General features: G+C 35.6%; 3 protein-coding genes across 4 annotated transcripts; 1 reads left to right on the forward strand and 2 right to left on the reverse strand.

Moving 5' to 3' along the window:
- Window positions 1-816: 816 nt before the first annotated feature.
- LOC111799822 (uncharacterized) lies at window positions 817-2342 on the reverse strand. Of its 2 annotated transcripts, XM_087126025.1 has the most exons (2): window positions 1161-2342; window positions 817-1027 (listed from the first exon to the last, which is right to left on the reverse strand). In XM_087126025.1, exons 1-2 carry the CDS (start codon window positions 2235-2237, stop codon window positions 1007-1009), a joined length of 1098 nt encoding a protein of 365 aa, XP_086982151.1. In that variant the 5' UTR covers window positions 2238-2342; the 3' UTR covers window positions 817-1006. The 2 variants fall into 2 exon arrangements, with proteins under 2 accessions (XP_086982151.1, XP_086982152.1); XM_087126026.1 differs by having other exon boundaries at window positions 817-2342.
- Window positions 2343-8271: 5929 nt separating this feature from the next.
- Window positions 8272-12503, forward strand: LOC111800456 (zinc finger CCCH domain-containing protein 32). The gene is made up of 7 exons (XM_087126496.1): window positions 8272-8745; window positions 8880-9022; window positions 9297-9365; window positions 9587-9706; window positions 9799-10116; window positions 10194-10508; window positions 11472-12503. The coding sequence occupies exons 1-7, from the start codon at window positions 8658-8660 to the stop codon at window positions 11865-11867; spliced, it is 1449 nt and encodes a 482-aa protein (XP_086982622.1). The 5' UTR covers window positions 8272-8657; the 3' UTR covers window positions 11868-12503.
- A 2717-nt stretch (window positions 12504-15220) lies between these two features.
- LOC111800457 (uncharacterized) lies at window positions 15221-18786 on the reverse strand. The gene has a single exon (XM_023684156.2). It carries the CDS (start codon window positions 16676-16678, stop codon window positions 15512-15514), a length of 1167 nt encoding a protein of 388 aa, XP_023539924.2. The 5' UTR covers window positions 16679-18786; the 3' UTR covers window positions 15221-15511.
- Between the last annotated feature and the right edge of the window lie 1286 nt (window positions 18787-20072).

Here is a 20072-nt window from a genome sequence, read left to right on the forward strand (position 1 = left end):
GTTGGTTAGAACAGTTAAGTTAAGTATGGACGACACATCTCTCAGTAAATAGCCCTTTATTAACGGTTGGTTAGAACAGTTAAGTCCGACATGACATTTCTCAATATATCTGATGGTTAAGAAAAAATTAAAATTTTTTGTTAGAACAGTTAAAGTACACACGGGACATCTCTCAGTACCCTTGGACGGTTAAGAAAAAATTAAAAAAAAAATTGTAGTGATTTATGGAAACTTTTTTGACAATCAACACAAATCAAAAAAATTTGGAGTGAACTTTGAGTAGAGGATATTAAAGAGGGTGACGCCTCTTATTTCAACTTTCGGTTAGAACAGTTAAGTCAACCTTTTGTAGAGGAGGGTATTAAATAGGGAGACACCTTTTATTTCAAGGGTCGATTATAACAGTCAAGTCCGAGACATCTCTCATTACAATAGTTAAGTCGGAGACATCTCTCTCAGTACCTTTGAAAATCGAAAAATCAAATTTTTTTGGAGTGATTTATTGAAACTTTTTTTAGCACAGGTATTAAATAGAAGACACCCCCCTTTGTTTTAGGAGTCGAACAGTTAAGTCAACCTACAGTTAGGTCGAAGACACCTCTCTCAGTACCTTTGAAAGTCTAAAAATCAAATTTTTTTGGAGTGATTCTATGCGTTAGACACCTGATAGGTGGGGGCTCATAGGGTGCATTACCAGCGAGTTTTGAGTATCTCTCTCGAGGGTACAGATATATATCTAAATACTAGTTGTGGCAAGAGCCTCTTCTAGCTCGGTATCACTCCCCTACCATTTTCAACTTGTCACGACATGGTGAATTAGCTATAGAAAGCACATCGCTTATTAAATCAAAATTAACTAAATTAACTGAAACTAGCTAAAGATGAGGGACAAGGACATTCCCATTTTTGGTATTCATTTATGTAACTAAACACAATGTAGATCTAAACCTAAGACATCAAAACGACTTGCGTTCAAATGCAAAAGTCGTTCGTTCGTCGAGTCAAATCAGCTCATATCATCATCTAGCTAACAATGTAAACAGTACACATCAAAATTCATCAACTTAAATAAATTTTAGTAGTCAATAAGCATATGAACTAAAAGAACCCAAGCAAAAATTAACATTTAAAAGAGAATGAGCATTCTATTTTGAAGAAACCTCTAATTTCTCTGTATACAACTTCAACAATTCAGGAATGCGCTTCTTATGAGGCTCGATGAATTTGTCTAAGAAGCGTTTTTCTGTGGACACAAACAACAAAGGAAGATTCACATGTTTCTTAATCAAACCATTTGACAACAAAACTTGATAAACAGAACCTCTAGGAACAAGCCTCTTCTTTAAACTATGAGAAATTAAAGAAGGTATTCTAGCAATGTAAGAAGATTCACATCCAATTTGGTTGACAAAAAAATCCACTACACCGTTAATCTTATCCTCAGAAGCCATCATACAGCATGGGTGCCTTCTAAAAGCAAAAAGGATCTCTTCTTCCGGCCATCCCCATTTCCTATAAACTTCAACCTTCTTTTTCCATGTAGATTTGCTCATTGCTCGCAGAGCAAAAACAGCAACAACAAACTTCAATCGCAGAGGATTGAATCCCATTTCCTTAACTTCCTCCACAATCTCCTTAAATCGAATGGAACTTATCAAAAACACTCGAGGCTGGGATCTAAGAATGCTTGCAATGTTTGAATCAGGCACTCCAATTTGTCTCAAAATTTCAACATTGGGACGAGCAGAATTGTGAAGATCCCAAGTGAGAAGACCCCCACACCGTTTTATGGCTGCAATAGTCTTCTCCTCAGTTTGAAGCAAATCATGAATATAATTAAAGGATGGAATGATTTGTCTGTTTAAACTTCGCTTTAGAATAGCAGGAAATCCACAAACTAATTTAGCAACCTCAGGAGAAGAAAGGCCTTTAGATTGGAGGAACAACAATTTGGGCAATAGGGTTTTTTCGGGGTTTGTTGATATAACTTGAGGGAATTTCTTGATAAGCTCAGAGATTTGTGATTTTGAGAATCCATGATTCTTAAATAACAGAATCACAGGCTTCTCATTGCTCTCAAAATCAACAAAATTAGAAGCCAACGACGCAGATTTCGGAGACGATACAATCTCGGAAGAAGTCAATAAGAATCTAAGACATTTCAACGGAGATCCGGAAAACGATCCGACTGATAATGGAGTTCTAACTAGAATGATTCTGCGAAGCAAATGGTACATGACTGTAGAAACTCAGCGAGAAACAAACTGACCTGATGCTTCCGAGAAGAAGAATGGGAGAAACCACGAACGCCAAGAACAGAGAAAGGGAGTGATAAAAGGAATGTCACTGGTAGTCAAAATTTGGGTATTTATAGCGATGTTCTTTCCCTTTTATCTGGGCCGGCCCAATCATTGAGAGGTTCAAGATGACCCGAGAAATAAATGGGCTTCTCAAATTATAAAATGGGCCGGCCCAAATATTGAGAGGTTCAAGGTGACCTAAGAAATAAATGTGCTGACCGAATAGACTTCCTAACCTAATCCAACCCAACCTTCCGTCTTCAGGTGGGGTTGGGTTGTCGGGTAGTTTTTTTCTTTATTGTTATTATTTTAAAAGCTCCATTTATACACGATACCGGTTTCAAATATCGAACATTTACCTGTCACAACACATCACTAATATCAGTTACAAACGTTAAATATTCTTAAAATATATATAAAAAAAAAGAAAAAAAAAATAGGATTGGGTTGTTCGTATATATATATATATATATATATATAGATTTATTTATTATTATTATATTATTTTTAACTATAATTGATATATATATATATATATATAATTTTTATATATATATATATAAAAGAATGAAAATTAAAGATGAAAAGTGGGGCCCAGTGCAGGCCAATGAGAAGGCACGTTAAGTGCTTGATGAAATGCCAAGACACATATGGGGGACCAATCCATGGCCCCACTCGATTGCCCTCCATATTTTTCACACCCACACTTTTTTTTTTTTTTTTTAAATTATTATTTAAAATTTTGCTTACAAATTAAATCATTAGTGTTGTTGACACTCATTTTCTTTTAATTATTTTACATAAATATTAAACCGTGTCCAAATTCAAGCCTAATACTAGTATGTTAATTCTAGTTTTACGAGCGATATGCCACTTTTTAAGTCCGTTTTTTTATGCGTGTAATTAGGTCAAGACAAGAATTATACGTGACTGCAATTTATCGGGATTTTTCACATAATGAATTTTCTATTAGTTTTTTAATAAAAATAATAGTAACCTATAACACCCTGTCGCTTGATTTTATTAAGTTGAAATATCAATATTCACAGACACATTAACTTTTCACCAAATATTCTATTGATATTCCATACTGCAAGATCCCACGTTGATTCGAGAGGAAAACGAAACATTCCTTATAATTGTGTTAACTTTCCATCAAATATTCCAATAGTCTCTTGTACGGTGAGATCTCACATTGGTTGTGGAAGGAAACGAAACACTTCTTATAAGTAGACGCGTTTTAAAACCGTGAGACTGATGGCAATAAGTAACGAATCGTATTTACTAACAGTGGGCTTAAGTTATTACAAATGATATTAGAGCCAGTCACTAGGCGATATACCAGCAAGGACAGTGGCCCTGTTGATTCCGATATCCCACCTCAGCTCGAGAGCAAAACAAAACATTTCTCCCGAGATCCCATATCAATTGGAGAAAGAAAACCCGTGAAACTACCAGGCTAAAGCGATCGATATTACATCTCCTAATAACAATTTCTTTTATAATGTATTTTTTTATGATTAATTAAGCGATTTAAATGTGATATAAAATTGTGGTGGCGTGATCTTAGGCACTTAAAATAATCATTCATGGGTTTAATAATTTTCAGAGGATTTTCATTTGTTAATAAATAATAATAATAATAATAAAAGTCTGATTCATAGTGTGAACAAATCAAGGAATTGATTATTAAAAAAATAATAATGTATAAATATTGTCGCAATATTTCTATTTCGAATATTTATTAATTAATTTAAAATTCAACAATCGAATATTCCCTTAAATAACATTTGACACATGTTTTTTTGTATGCTTTGTTGGACCCTAAGCTAAGATATTGGTTGAGAATTAATTGAATTAAAAAAAAACGGTTTTTTTTTTTTTAATGTAATATATATGACTGAAAATTGCAATTAGTTCTAATTATAATTTAATTAACATGATTATTTTTTAATTATTAATTTTCTCTTATTAATTTAAGACGCGAAATTATGATATAATTTTGAGAAATTTAAAGGGCATAATTGTAATTTCATTGAATTTAATCCCCGATCAATAATAAAGAGAATTAAGCTTCAAAATATTATTTTATTTTTTAAAATCATTTTAGTCCATAAAATTGCATAAAAACTACTATATATTTTTATTATATTTAACAAAAGTTATAATCTGTATTGATAATTACTTTGAATAATTTAATATTAAAAAAATTAAATCTTCAATAAAGCTAATATAAAAAATTTGTTAGATTACAAATATTTATAATTTATCTATTTAGTCTTAATTTTAATTTTTAATTTTATTAGCAATAGTCTAAACCCGACATATTAATTAAACTCTTAATAATAATATATATAACACGACATAATCAATTATGTTATATGAATAAAATCATATAGGTCGATATGTTTATTAAACAGATAAATCTAAATATTTTTATTTTATTTATTGTGTTAATTACTTACTTAGATTTAATCAATATTAGTATTATTGGATTTAATTCATAAATTTGACCCATGTTTAATTTGAATCTCATCTTCTATTTTTACCATTAAAATTTTGGGGGAAAAAAATTGGGAATTGACGAAAAGAGACAGAGCTCACAGAGAGTAGTATAGTTCTGCCCGTATTTTACAATTTCCACAACGAGCAAATAGCTCGCCGACACTCGGGAGCTTGGGCACAGTGCCGCGAACCAATTACAAAAGAGTACTTAATTACGAAACTACCCCTCCACTTGTGGCTATCGATCTTCCAAGTCAAAACACACAAAAACCACTTTCCCACCACCGGGTAACCGCCTGGTTCGGTTTCCGGGTACGTTGCCGACACGTGGGTTTACTTTCCGGGTCGACCCGACCACCGGCGCTCCCATATACGGGTACATTTAAGACTTCTCACCAACTCTCCAACCCCTCCCAAAAACGTCGCCGTTTTTCATTAGCTGATGCTGACGTAATCTAATCGATATTAGCCGTCCATTTACTCGTACTGAATGAATCCCACGATCCACCTTCTTCCAAGCTAACTAGATTTATTTTTCTTTTTCTAAAATCCCTTTTTTTTAACTAAAAAAACAAAAACTACTTGTTTTGACTATTCTCTCCTCTTTCCACCGAATTATGTAGAGAGGCTTGTAGGAGCTATAATTTGTTTTTGTTTTATATATATATATATTTATTTATTTATTTAAGGTTTAAAAATATTCTTATTTTTTTAAAATTTCGACACCAACAATTTGATTTTTTTTAACTATAATTATTAGCTGACATGTGTGAGAATTGTGTTCAAGTAATAACTTAAAGTGTTTATAAACTATAGATAAGATTATATGTCTTGTATTACTGACACGGTTGATATGTCTCATTTTTTAATTGTAAAAAATTAGTTGATAATAAATTATTTAATATTTCTTTATAAACCTATAAGTTGTAATATTAATATTTTACAAAATGATCACAAACGAAGGGATCTTAATCATAGAGAAATCCCTTTAATAACTGACGTAACTTTTAAAAACTAAACGAAAAAGCTATCATACGGTCACAATCATGTTTGTCCAAAACGTGTTGCTTATGATCGTATAATCATTGTCTTGTTACTGTAACAGTGCGATTGTGACATTTGGCACATCTTATTGTTTATTATTTTAAAAAATTGAATTGATCATTAATTCGTTTACAGCTTAGTCGATCTCATTAATCTTAAATTTCAATTTTGAAAGCTACCCTAAACACAAATTATTATTTAAGTCACGAATTAAAATTTAATCATTTCATAAAGTTTTTTTTTTTAATTTAAAAAAAAAAAAAAACATCTTTTTAAGGAAGATACCTTTGTAACATGCCACCTGGACTTTTAGAGAACATAACCTCAAAATTGTTCTAATTCTATTCAAGGAAGGAGACAGCAACCTCCCGAGATTTAGCTCATAATCCCCTAATTATCTCTCTTTTTAAGTACACCCTTCCATGCAAAATGACCGATTTGCCCTTCTCTCTCTCTCTCTTCCTTAGCACGCTTTTTGTAATGAACTCCCACTTCACTTTATTTAATTTCTTTTATTAGTTTATTACGAATAATAATTCCTTTTTGTTTTTTTTTATTCCAATTTTAAAATATTTTATTTCGGATCTCAATGAAATTATTAAAATATATATATATATATATATATTTGGAAATAATCGAGAATTAGTAAGTAACGTTTCTAATGAGATCAAACATGTATAACGTGTATAAATGTGTAATTGCCACATACTCGACATGATAATACACGTCGTAAGATCCGATAATTGACTTTTACGTGTACATGGCACTAAAATAGCATTCATCACATAACATACGTGTCAGATCCCACATTGATTGAAGAGACAAATAAAACATTCTTATAATGGTGAGAAAATCTCTCCCTAACAAACGCGTTTTAAAATTGTGAGACTGATGATGATACGTCATGAGCCAAAACATACGTGGGTTTGAGCCGTTACAAATGGTATCAGAGCCATACACATGACGATGTGCCTGCAAGGACACTGGCCCTCAAGGGGGTGAATTGTGAAATATCACGAACGAAACATTGGTTATAAGGGTGTAGAAATCTCTTTCTAACAGACACATATGAAAATGGTAGGGATGACAGCTATATGTAACAGTCAAAACGAACAATATTTATTAAGGGTAGACTTTGACTATTTTAATTTAATAAATAAAGTCATAAGCTCTACATTTTAATTAAAATTATATATATTAACTAATTATTTGAGGTGACATTAACCAATGAATTAAATTTGATTTGATTTATTTGATTTATATATATTAAAATCATTGCCATTTGATGATGAAATTGACCATATAGAATCTTGATAAATTTTATTCTTAATTTATTATATATTTTAAAATTTAAATTATTATAAATGTAATTCAACTAAAATAAAGGGAAAATATATGAGTTATAATATAAGCTTTTTTTAGGAGTATTTATCATAATTTGAGAGAAAATTAAAATAAAATATTTAATTTTTTTAATTATATGGATTAAATTGCAACCAAATTTAATTACATATATTAAATATATTTTTAATTTAATAATTTATAATAATACTACAAATTCGAATTTCTAACATGATTTATGTTTAAATTAATCTAATTATATTTAGGTTGACTTTCAATAATTTTTTAAATATTTTATTTATGAAAATGTAGGAAATCCTCGTGTTAAGTGTAGCAATGAATTCTATTTAATTTGAAAATATGGTTGGAAATGAAAAAATAAATAAATAAATAAATAAATACGTATTTCTCAAATAAAATATTATGCCCCATCTCAAACCATCCCCAACGCTAATCCTAAATATTTAATCATTATTTTCATAATTAAAATATTTTTTTATTTATTCAGAAAAAAAAAACAAAATATTTAAAAATAATAGGAACTCTCAGGTGTATTTTACCATTTCTCTAGAATTGTTCGCTCATAGCATAGTGAAATTGTATGATCATAACCAATGACTCGATATAAAAGACAACTTACCCTATACCTCGTACCACTATGTCTTCGTGTTTATTCCCTTCGATCCCAGCTCGTGATTGAAAAAATAGAATAGAAAATGAAACGAGGATAACAACTCGAAAATAATGGAGAACCCAGTATTGAAATTGTACTCTCACGAAAGCTTAAATCGATCGTGAGCTAAGATTCTCTCCTTCGAGCTCGAAACGATGTAAGTTTTATGGAATTACCGACTAAAAAATGATATTAGGCTAAATAATTTAGGCGGAACAAAAACAAAATGATTAATTCATCCTAATGCAAAATTAAATTACTAAAAAATGTAGAATATTTTTAATTTATGTGGGAAAAAAAGGGGAAAATAATTAATTTTATTAATGATAAAAATAAAAAATAAAAAAATTATTTTAGCGTTTGGCGCGTATAAAGACCAACCAACTCCGACACACAAAAAGAGAACCTCTCAAAGCTATGGAACAGAAAGGAAGAGAGAGAGAGAGAGATGAAAACACAAAGCGCTTCTAGAGAGAGAAAACAGGAAGAAGAAGCTCAAACAGAGATACTGTAGTGTAAGAGAGAGATTGGGAGAGATTGGGAGAGAGAGGGAGAGATTGAGAGAGAGAGAGAGAGAAAAAAGGGCAAAAAAAAAAAAAAAAAACCCACAAAATCCAAAAAGAAAGCGCTTCCCCAACTCCATTCATCTTCCCCAATCTCTCTTCAGACGATCCCCATGTGATCGGAACCTCCATTCTTCCTGCAACAATTCAATATTCTGTTCTTCACTCATTACTGCGGAATCAGTCACTAATCCATCACTTTTCAGTCATTCAACCAGCGGAGGCCGTACGATGAAGCCGTACGGTCAGTCTATGGAAGGCTCTCAGTCCGATCCGTCGCCTGAATGGACTGCGTCGGGACCTGATACAGGTCATGGAGGTCAGTTTCTCTACACTGCATTCCGACTTCACTCTTGACTTCTACAGATTTTCGCTTCGATTCGTCGGTTTTAGTGGTTTGCTGATGGTGTTTCTTTGTTTGTTTGTTTGATTTTTTATTTTCCGATAATGTAGAGCCGGTTTGGCCGTTGGGATCGAGGGAACGGGAATCGTACCCTGAAAGGCCTGAAGAGGCTGATTGTATATACTATCTACGTACCGGATTTTGTGGATATGGCTCTCGTTGTAGGTTCAATCATCCTCGTGAGCGTAGCGCGGTATTCCTGTCGATCCTTTTCTGCTTGACTGAATTGGTCTAATTTTAGGGCTTACTTTGAGGTTTGATTGGGCTTTAAGCAATTCGATGCTTCGAACTGCTCTACTCAAGCTTCACTTCTATTATATTTTGAGTTTATTTGTTCTTGTTTACTTTCCTCTCTACGAAGATGAGCTTTTCTTTTAAAATGTTATCGTTGAGCTGTCGGCAAAGTGCTTTCAACTTTAGGCCTCTTTTTTTTATTCGTTGATTTTGGTGGATTTCGCACTGATCAGGTTTTGGGAGGTGGTTCGAGACCTGGTGGAAGAGACTATCCCGAACGAGTAGGGCAGCCTTTGTGCCAGGTACTTTGTTTTGGTGGTTCGATTGGATATGAAACTGTTCGTATCTAGTCTTCATTGGGATGATGTTGGACAATGTGCGTTAGTGAAATTCTGTGAGAGTGTAGGACGGGGCTTGTGTGTTTATTTTGACTACGATGTGTTCTAGTTGGTTGATTAATGTATATGCATAGTATCTTGTTCATGGGTTGTGATTGTTCTGTTGATCTGAATGAAATCTGCAGTACTATATGAGGACAGGAATGTGCAAATTTGGTACTTCCTGTAAGTATCACCATCCTCAGCAGGAAATGGGTTCTCTCAGCCCTGTGTCTTTGAATTTCTATGGCTATCCACTTCGGCAGGTTCGTGCTCTACTTCCTTTTGTACGCTTTGTTTGTTTGTATGTTATTGTTCGAGTTCGAGGACACGCACTGATACGTTTGTATATGTCCAGGGGGAAAAGGAGTGCTCTTATTATTTGAAGAATGGGCAGTGCAAGTTTGGTGCTACGTGCAAATTTCATCACCCTGAACCGGCTGGTTTGCAGTTTCCAGTACCATCACCCGTTCAGGTTGCACCACTGCCAGCTCCAATGCCTCCTGCACCGTCTGTTTATCCGCCCGTGCAGTCTCCATCTGCACATTCGTCACAGCAGTATGGAGTAATACTAGCAAGGTCTCCAATGCTGTCAAGCCCTTATGTTCCCAGCCCTTATGGTCCTATGTTGGTCTCCCCAGGGATTGTACAATTCCCAAGTTGGAATCCTTACCAAGTATGTGCAGTTCCGTTATTTGCCATTTTGTTTCCTTTTATCCGTGCACCTAATGGAGCTGTTAACAATTGGTGCAGGCACCTATGAGTCCAGTAGCCTCTCCCAGTGCTCAACCTTCTGTTGGATCAGGGCAACTTTATGGTATGGCACAAGTTTCGCCTTCTGCACCTGCCTATGCTGGATCTTACCAGCCAATGCCATCTGCTGGTGCGTCAAGTACTAGCCAGAAGGAGCACTCGTTTCCAGAAAGACCTGGGCAGCCAGAGTGTCAATTTTACATGAGAACAGGGGATTGTAAATTTGGATCTTCTTGTAGATACCATCACCCACCAGAATTGGTTAATTCGAGATCAAGTGTTGTTCTTAGCCAAATAGGTCTTCCTCTACGCCCGGTTAGTCTCTCTTAACACAAAAACCTCAAACTTGGATTAAAAATGATGCTTTGATTGTCAATCTTTTTTTATCTATCTTATATTTTGAGTCACTTTTCCCTAACTTAAATAGTTTGAGTATATCATCCTTTGCCCCTTTTGGACGTTTTTAGTGATTGTCATCAGTCTTATTGTCCAAATGTTATTTAATTACAGTAAAAAAAAAAAGAAAAAAAAAAAGAAGCTTAATTCCAAAACTACTGTTGAGATTATTGCTCAGGTCTATGGGAGAAGGCTTAATGCTCAGCCATACATAAGATGTAGTACTTTTCCCTATAACTGATTGCTCAAGCTATGAAATTGATGATATAATGCTTTTCCTGCTCTTGTTTTGAATATCTGAAGTGGTTATGTGTCCATAGAGCATGGTTTGACTGCTAAGTTGCGGACGTTTGCAGTTTGGTCTCTGTTTGAGTAGTTAACGTAGGTAAAGTATTGAACTATGTGTCATATTCTGCAACAAAATTTCTTGTTGTTAATACTGGAATTTAGGGGACTTTTAGTCTCAATATTTTACAGTATAAAGTTGGAAGAGCTCATATAAACTTCATGTTACATAAAACAAAAATTGTTCCCCCTCGAGGACTATACGTATTGGAGCTGTTAGATTTTGGGTTTTATAGTGCTTAAATTTCCTTTCCTTTTCTGCATAGCGAGAGCTTAAAGTGGATAAAGGAAGTTCTTGCTAAAATCAATTCAAACATTGATTGAATTTTAGTCTTCTTCTTATTCTGCAGCTATGCAGCTGCTATCCTTGCGAGTCAAAAGGCTAGATTGAGTTTATTATCATTATTCAAATACTACGTTAGTATAGATTAATGCATTTTCTGGTAGCCATTTATCTCTTCTTTCTTAATGTTTATATGGTTTTATTTCTCTCTTTAGCCGTGTTGGCAGATGGTTTCTAACACTACCTTTTGTCAGGGTGCACCACCTTGTACTCACTTCATGCAACGAGGAATATGCAAGTTTGGCCCTGCATGCAAATTTGACCACTCGATGGAACGACTTAGCTACAGTCCATCTGCATCATCTCTTGCTGATATGCCAGTGGCACCTTACCCTGTGGGATCGGTAGTCGGTACTTTAGCCCCATCATTTTCATCCTCAGAGTTGAGGCCTGAACATTTTTCAGGACCCAGAATGGATTCTAACCCTTCAAGAATGTCTTCATCAATGAGCACCTCTAGTGGATTGGCTGGTTCAACTACATCGAGGACAGAAATGCATTCTCATTCAAATGTTCAACGATCTTCTCAAAGTTCAGGCCTGTCAGCGAGCAGTACCTCCAGCACCACCAGTGTGGAGGGACGTACTTGAAGTATGCTGCCTCAGGATCAAAAGATCCCTATTTTTTGCCCAATCCCAAAACCATAGACCTTTCCTTTTCCCATTATAATGGTCCCATAGTCCCAGGTCTAGCATACATCAGCTCTGACCTTCTGTGTCCATACAATCCTTATATTTCAATTTATCTCAGCCTGAATAAGTTATGGTCAACCTAAAAGAATGTAGCAAACTTCGTACAGCCTTCTTCCTGCCTTTAGAATAATCCTGAAAGCAGCATAGCAAATTAGGTAATTCTGCATCTCAACTTCATTCCTGGAGTTTGTCGCCCAGTTTGCTGCTTAGATCGATCTTCTTCGAGACATACAAAATGGTCTGTTCCACGGTGATTTCTTTTCGAGCTACACTCAGCTTATGTCTATCTCTTTCCATGTTTTCCTATGACCAGGGAACAACCTCTCAATTCAAATTGAATATGAATTTGAATCTACGTTATATTCCCACTCGTTTTTTCCCTCATTTATTGTGGAAAAGGATGTATTTAAGACTCGGGGAGTCATCCCATTGGCAATGTGATCTTGTACGAGATTTTAATATCACGTTATGTAGTGACATTCAATGCTGGACTTGGCTTTGAATGGATTTACAAAGTTTACATTTCAAAAGAAACGTGCAAATTCTATAACAATTGCCTTCTATATTTTGCTTGTGATATAATGCAGGGCAGTTCTTCCTTCTGAAGTCTTGTGAACTTTAGTGCTGAAATAATACTCCTCTCCCCCACTCACCTAACTTTTGATAATGCGTAGAAAAATACTTCTGCTACAATACAGATCTCTTCTTGCTGTTGAACTAGGAGAGCCATGATGATGCTGCCCCAACAATATGAGGTAATTCTTCCCCCAATCTGGCTATTATTAATATCTGGTGGCTATTGAACTTGCAAGATAAGATTCACTGATGGGTTATACTGTTGTTTATTACTAGCAAATAGACAAATCATGATAATATGCTGATATATGTCTGCTGATGCCTCTAAGCAATTCATTTTGTAATGCAGGTTCCTGATTTAGTTTGTCTAAGAGGGAATCTTTTCAGATTCAGATGTCCACTTCCTTTCCCCCTTTCTGAAGGTAACTGTTGCTTTCTTGAACATTCTAGAAGTGACCCCCCATTTGCAAAAGTCTAGGATAACAGGCCTACACATGCCAACAAAAAGCTTCAATCAGTCGAACCCCCAAAGCCAAGCAGCAAAATAGGTAAAGGAACAAAGAAGAAGCCGCCTCAGCCGTGAAGAAATGGGACAGTGAATGAAAAACATGGTCAAGCTGGTCTCAAATATGGCTAAAATGCACTGGTGAGCTTCTGAAACCGAAAGGTCTTTTTAATCATAAATGGGTCTCTTCCATGGCCGCCGGGTGTTCTCAAATTCTCCCTACCCAAAAAGTTATATGTTATTTAAGCCGTTGTATTGCTTTTTGCTTATAGTGATATAACATTGCTTTTAAAATCTTCTCTTATTCTTACTTCCAAAAATCTATCTACCCCATTTTCTAAAACCTTCTTCTCAAACGGGGCCAGAGGCTTGAGCATACATTGCCCGGCTGTAGGCGACGTGAAAATACCAATTGGCTCGACTCACTTAGTGTTGGAGTGAGTGTCGCACAATCGTAAAGTCCAGTACCAAGAAAAATGCGATTGTGACAAGTGTAAAAGCGCTTTCCATGGATCACTTTTTAGAGTAGTCGGGTTTATAAAAAGGTATGTGCTAGAGATGAACTCTTACCCTTCCAAGATCTTCTCTGCATTTATTCTTAGAATGTTTTGTTGATCCGTTCATGACCTCTAAATGGATCTCCTTCTCCCAATGCCTTTTATATTTTGGGTATTATTCTTGTGTGCTTTCTTCCTAATTCTCAGCTGAATATTGTTTATTTTCTTTCTCTAATTATTACCCTTAATTTCTAGATTCTTGGTCAAATTTCCCCTTTTTATTTTATCCTCTATTTACAATAATAGAATTTCCAAGTTCTTCACATGTGGACAACCAATCATGCAAATGCCTTCCAAGTTTGTGTTGTCAATTTAAAAGGACATACATTTACAGACAATTCAAAGCAGCCTTAGATTAGGGTATGTTGCTGATTAACATTTTAATTTGACCCTTAAAGATTAGGACAACTGTCCTTATCATATCCCTTGATTTGTACACTCACATGTCCCTATGTTTGGCTTCTTAATTCCCAAAGCTTACCCACTTTTTAGTTTTTTAATATTACTAATTAAGACCATACAAAGGACAAATAAGTCAACTTTTTCACATCTGATTCGGTCAACTTTTAACAAATGTTTTGATTTCATCCACATGGACCATACTCTACTAATTATAATATTTTAAATTTATACTTCTTTTACTAAGTTTTGATGAAACAAATAAGTTGAATAACTTTGTAAGATTTAATGCCAATCATGAGTTTAATTAACATAGGTGTTCGTTAGTATGTAACAAAATATATTTTAGCTAAGTTGTGAAACGGGTGAAAAATGAGATAGATTTTGATTTTTCTTTGAGTTCAGTATGTGAGAGTGAAAATCTGTGATATCCCACATCGGTTGGAGAGGAGAAGGAAACACCTTTTATAAGGGTGTGAAAACTAGCATATGCGTTTTAAAGCCTTGAGAGGAAGCTCGAAAGGGAAAGCACAAAGAGGACAATATCTACTAGTGGTGGGCTTGGATCGTTACAAATGGTATCAGACCCATACATCGGGTGATGTGGCTAGCGAGGAGGTTGTTCTCTGAAGGGGGGTAGACACGAGGTGGTGTGTCAGGAAGGACGCTGGGCCCTGAAAGGGGGTGGATTTGGTGGGGGTCCACATCGATTGGAGAAAGGAACGAGTGCCAACGAGGAAGCTGGGCCCTGAAAGGGGGTGGATTGTGATATCCCACATCAGTTGGAGAGGAGAACGAAACACCCTTTATAAGGGTATGGAAACCTCTCCCTAGCATACACGTTTAAAGCCTTGAGGGGAAGCCCGAAAGGGAAAGGACAATATCTACTACTGATGGGCTTGGGCCGTTACAAAATCGAACCTCTAATCTTTTTGTTGAACATTTGACACTTTACCCAATTAAACTATGCTTAAACTATGCTCAAATTGACGTCTTTTCTAATTGTAAACCCTAACAGTTGAAAGTGGATCTATTCTCGACCATTTTTAAGTTTATACCGTAAAAGATGTCTAAAAAAAAATTATTTTTGACCCTTTAGGTTAAAAAAAAGATGATCTTTGTATACACATGATTGGAAAGAATATACTTGTTCCTTCCAAATCTATTCTTTTAAAAGAATATTGAAGTGATTTTCCTCTCAACAACAGAACAGCACTTGAGTAAACTTTCCCTGTTATAAAAACACTTCAAACCAGAGATTGGCTATCTGTCTAAAACAAAAGCATTGTAAGTTTGTCTTCATTAACATTACAAAATGACAAAAACAAAAGTGGGGAACAGACAGAGAGAGAGAACAGTAGCTTTGGAGAATAAAACATGAACTTTTTTTTTTCATATCACAGTAGGAAATACAAAGCAGCAGAGAAAGTACATGCATGAAAAAAATAATCATAATAATCACTATCTTTTAGCCTCAGATTCACCAACTTCAAACCCATTGCTGCTCAAAGCAATGGATACCCAAAATCAAATGCATCACCAAAAGGAGGAACTGAAGGACAACAAGTAGAAGACTGAGGCAACAAACCACCATAAGAACTGTTCATAAATGGATGAAAAGCTTCATCTTCAGCCACCATGGCAGAGGAGGATGAGGAAGAAGATGAGCTATTGATTATTGCTGAGAGCTCATCACCATTACTCTCCCAAATTTGCTGTTTTTCCCACATTCCATCATTACAACAATTTGGTTCATTCACAACAGAGCCATAAGTCATGGCTGAAACATCCAGACCTTCAAAAGGAAGTGTGTCAATGGAGTTTGAGCCAAAGAAGCTGAATTTTTGAAGATGATCATTTGATTCAATGGATCTATGGCTGTTCTTGAGCTGGGTTTTGTGGGTAGAGTCTGAAGGGGGTTTCAAGCAATTATCAGGTACAATGCAGCTCAAGTAACCAGAGTTGGAATCATTAGAGAAGAAGAAATTGGTGTCATGATCATTAGCAGACACATGGTGATTTGATGAAGTTTGAGGGATGGAGGGCTGAGATTGAGCTTGATGAAGAACAGGGGAGTGAGTATCAGAATTAGGAAGCAAAGTTTGGACATCAAAAGCAGAGAGAATGGAATGGAAAGTTGAGGTGTCAGAGTAGATGAAGTTGGTTCTTGCTTGAGTACCCTTCATTGACAGGGCTGCCCTGTCATAAGCCAAGGCAGCTTCATGGGCAGAGTCAAAAGTGCCAAGCCAGTGCCTTTCTTTGGTTGTTGGGTCTCTAATTTCAGCAGCATATCTGCCCCATGGCCTTCTTCTGACACCAAGGAACCTTCCTGGTTCAGCTTGTTTTCTTCTGCCTCTTCTCTCTCCTCCACTTTGAGATATTGGAGATGAGTTTCTTTGAACTAGAGCAAAACCCATTTGAGATTGAGCAGTTTCATAAATTGGGTAGGCTTTATCAGAGGCTTTGGAGGTAGCCATTAGAACAAAAGGGAAAAACCAGTAGAATATGAAGGGGAAGAACAGTTTGCAGCAGAGATAAAGGGAAGCTTTAGGGGTTTTTTGGGTTTGGGATGAAGGATTGAAGCAGCTCTTGAAGCTCTTTTTAAAGAGTGTGAGTTGGTGAAGGAGAAAAAGGAAAGAAAAAAAGAAGAAAAAGTACATTTTACATGTCATTCTATGGAAGACCCTCACTGTTCTTATTCAATCCCTTTAATCACTCTGATATGAAAGAAAAAGGTACAAATCCAGGGATATTGTTTTACAATCTCATCAAATATAATATTTGAAAACGCTATTTACTTTCTTTTCAAGTCCCCATAACAGTTGGAACTATCCCTAAAAGAAGAACAAACAAACAAAGAAGAAGAAAACACACCAATTTGAATGTGTTCAATGTTTACATGGCTCAAATAACCCACCAATTTGGACATGTTTGTGCGCAGTTTAAGCCAAACAGAACCAAAGAAAGAAGTTTGGTTTGTTTGTTGTCTCATTTTAGTCCATATACTTTTTCCCCATAGTGTAACGTGTTGAGGATTGTTGGGAGGGAGAAGAGGATGATCATGAGTTTATAAGTAAGGAATACATCTCCATTGGTATGAGGTCTTTTGGGGAAACCAAAAGTAAAATCACGAGAGTTTATGCTCAAAGTGGACAATATCGTACCATTGTGGAGGTTCGTAATTCCTAACATGGTATCGAAACCATGCCCTTAACTTAGTCATGTCAATAGAATCCTCAAATGTCGAACAAAGAAGTTGTGAGTCTTCGAAGGTGTGGTAAAAAAGTGACTCAAGTATCGAACAAAGGGTGTACTTTGTTCGAGGGCTCTAGAGAAAGGAGTCGAGTCTCAATGAAGGGGAGACTATCATACCATTGTGAAGGTTCATGGTTCCTAACATAATGTTCGCCAAAAAATGCATGTAATAAGGCCAAATGGAGATAACGGGCCAAATCTCTCGCTATGTCAATGGCTTTCTAAGTTGTTTGTACATGTAAGTACACCATATCAAGTCCATTTGGTTTTCACTTAAATCCAAACTAGAATATCTATTAACATTTAAAGTTATTACACAAACCAAAGTAGAAAAGAGAGACACAAAAATGCATTTTGACTAACAAATGATAAGACAAAAAGTGTTCCTCAGGCTTGTTTGAACACTGTGATTCCCTCCAAAACAGTTCATTTTAATGAACAATGGTGGGTTGAAAAGAGAGAGAGAGAGAGAAAAAGATGAAAGAAACAAAGAGCAAGCTGTAAAAAACTGAAGAGGAAAACTAGGCTAGTTTGGAACAGAATGCCTGTAAAAAGTAGTACAATTTCCCAGCTTAACTTTCTTTGAGACCTTTTATCAAACAGTTGAAGGGCATAACCTTGAATGAAAGAAACATGGGTCAGTTTCTTTTCACTCTGATCTCCAAAAGCAATGATAAAAAAGGCTAGATAGAGTCAAAAAAGGGGCAAGACAAATTAAGTTGAGAAGGAGATTAAACTGCAGCAAAACCAAGAGCAAAAGCAAAAGAAAGGTGCATATGTGGGGCATCTAAAATCAGATATATAATAGCGCAGAGGTTTTTGAATGATACTCAAATTCACATGCTAAAATGGCATTGGGAATAGCATAAACCAATCATAATCCAATTGGGTAAGGCTTGTTGTTCTTGTTTTTAGCAAGGACTCCTCACAATCATGCTTCCACCAATATTAAACATAATGATTGAGGCATATTCTGACTGTAAAAAAACATCTCAACAACAAGACAAATGGCAGAAAGTGGCACATAAATAATATATAATACTAACATAAAACATTCATTCAAATGAAAGGATATGAAGGTTATTATATTATGATGATCTATCAAACACATTTCACTAACTCGAAAAACTTCCCTTCTTTTTGGTATAAAAAAGGGTTGATTCTTTTGATTTGTTGTTGTTCATAGTCATAGAAATGATGGATTCTGTCAATGACTCCCCATTGACTGATCCACTAAAATCCCAAACGGACAAACACCCATTTCCCTAAACAGGGATTTCTAGTGACCCATTTGAGCAAATTAGAGAGAAGAGAGAGATTTTGGTGTCTTTTTTGTTCTTTTGGGAAAGGTTACTTGAAGACAACACCGAAAGTGGAAGAGGGCAATTTTTTTAGGGTTTTGGAGAATGGGAAGCACATGGAGGGGAGCGCAGGGGGCAGGGGAAGGCGAAGGCGAAGGGGAAATGAAGTGATTTGGATGAGTTTTTGGGCATTTGAACACCACAAAGTTTGGTCAATCCTCTTATGAAAAGGTGTGTGTGACCAAACCAAACGGCAAAGGCCACACCACCTACTTCTAAAATGGAACTCAACTCACTTTCTTTTCAACTAAGTAATCATTTCATCTTCAATTTAGTTCATAAAGATTTTACCCGAGCTCGGTTTGATAACCATTTTGCTGTATCACGAGAGTATGATACTGTGAGATTCTATATCGGTTGGAGAAAATAACGAAACATTTTTATAAGGGTGTGGAAACCTCTCCCTAACATATACGTTTTAAAACTGTGAGACTGACGACGATATGTAATTGGTCTAAGTGGACAATATTTGCTAGAGGTCGGCTTGGGTTATTACAAATGGTATTAGAGCCAGCCACCGACCGATGTGTTAGCGAGGACACTGGCCCCCAAGGGAGGGTGGATTGTGAGATCCAACATTAGTTGGAGATGAGACCGAAACATTCCTTATAAGGGTGTGGAAACTTCTCTCTAACCGTGAGGTTGACGGCGATACGTTATGGGTCAAGGTGGACAATATTTATTAGCGGTGAGCTTGAGTTGTTACAAATGGTATCAAAGCCAAGCATCGAGTGGTGTGTCAGTGAGGATGCTTGCCCTTAAGGAAGGTAGACTGTGAGATTCCACATCAGTTGGAGAGGAGACTGAAACATTACTTAAAGGGTATTGAAATTTCTCCATAACAGACTCGTTTTAAAATCGTGAGCCTGACAACGATACGTAACGGGTAAAAATAGACAGTATTTACTAGTGGAGGGCTTACGCTGTTACGGTTACATGGTAGTTTTTCATTTCCTTTTTACGCGAAACTTCAAATGTGGAACGTAATCGGATAAATACGAGTTATTGAGACAAAGAAATTAGGGGAAAAAAGAAAAAAAAACATCTCTCAAGGTAGTGATTTGGTTGAGAGACAAGAATTTTGCACATTGTTCGAAAGAGGCAAAGGGCAAACTTGGGATTTTATTATTAATATTTTCGAAGTGGGTCGCCCGGGATTTGGGGAAAAAGATAAACGTGTTTTGACGACAACTTTCTTTTTTCCCCTAAAAAAAACATCTTTCTATGTTTTTCTAATAAATTCATACTTTATTTATAAATCTACTCCACTTATATAATTAATATCTTCTTTTTATTTTGCACCGACCCCAAATTTTGAATTCCCGACCTCTTCAAAGTTAGGTAATATTTTGACTAGTTGAGTTATCCGTGCATTTATCTTCGACCTATTAGAAGGTCAGAGAGCCACAAACTCAAAGGTCGTCTCGGTGTTTGTGCCAAGGTTCTTCCA

Source organism: Cucurbita pepo, chromosome 8 (genome assembly GCF_057944985.1).
Source record: "Cucurbita pepo subsp. pepo isolate OVF chromosome 8, ASM5794498v1, whole genome shotgun sequence".
Taxonomy (NCBI): domain Eukaryota; kingdom Viridiplantae; phylum Streptophyta; class Magnoliopsida; order Cucurbitales; family Cucurbitaceae; genus Cucurbita; species Cucurbita pepo.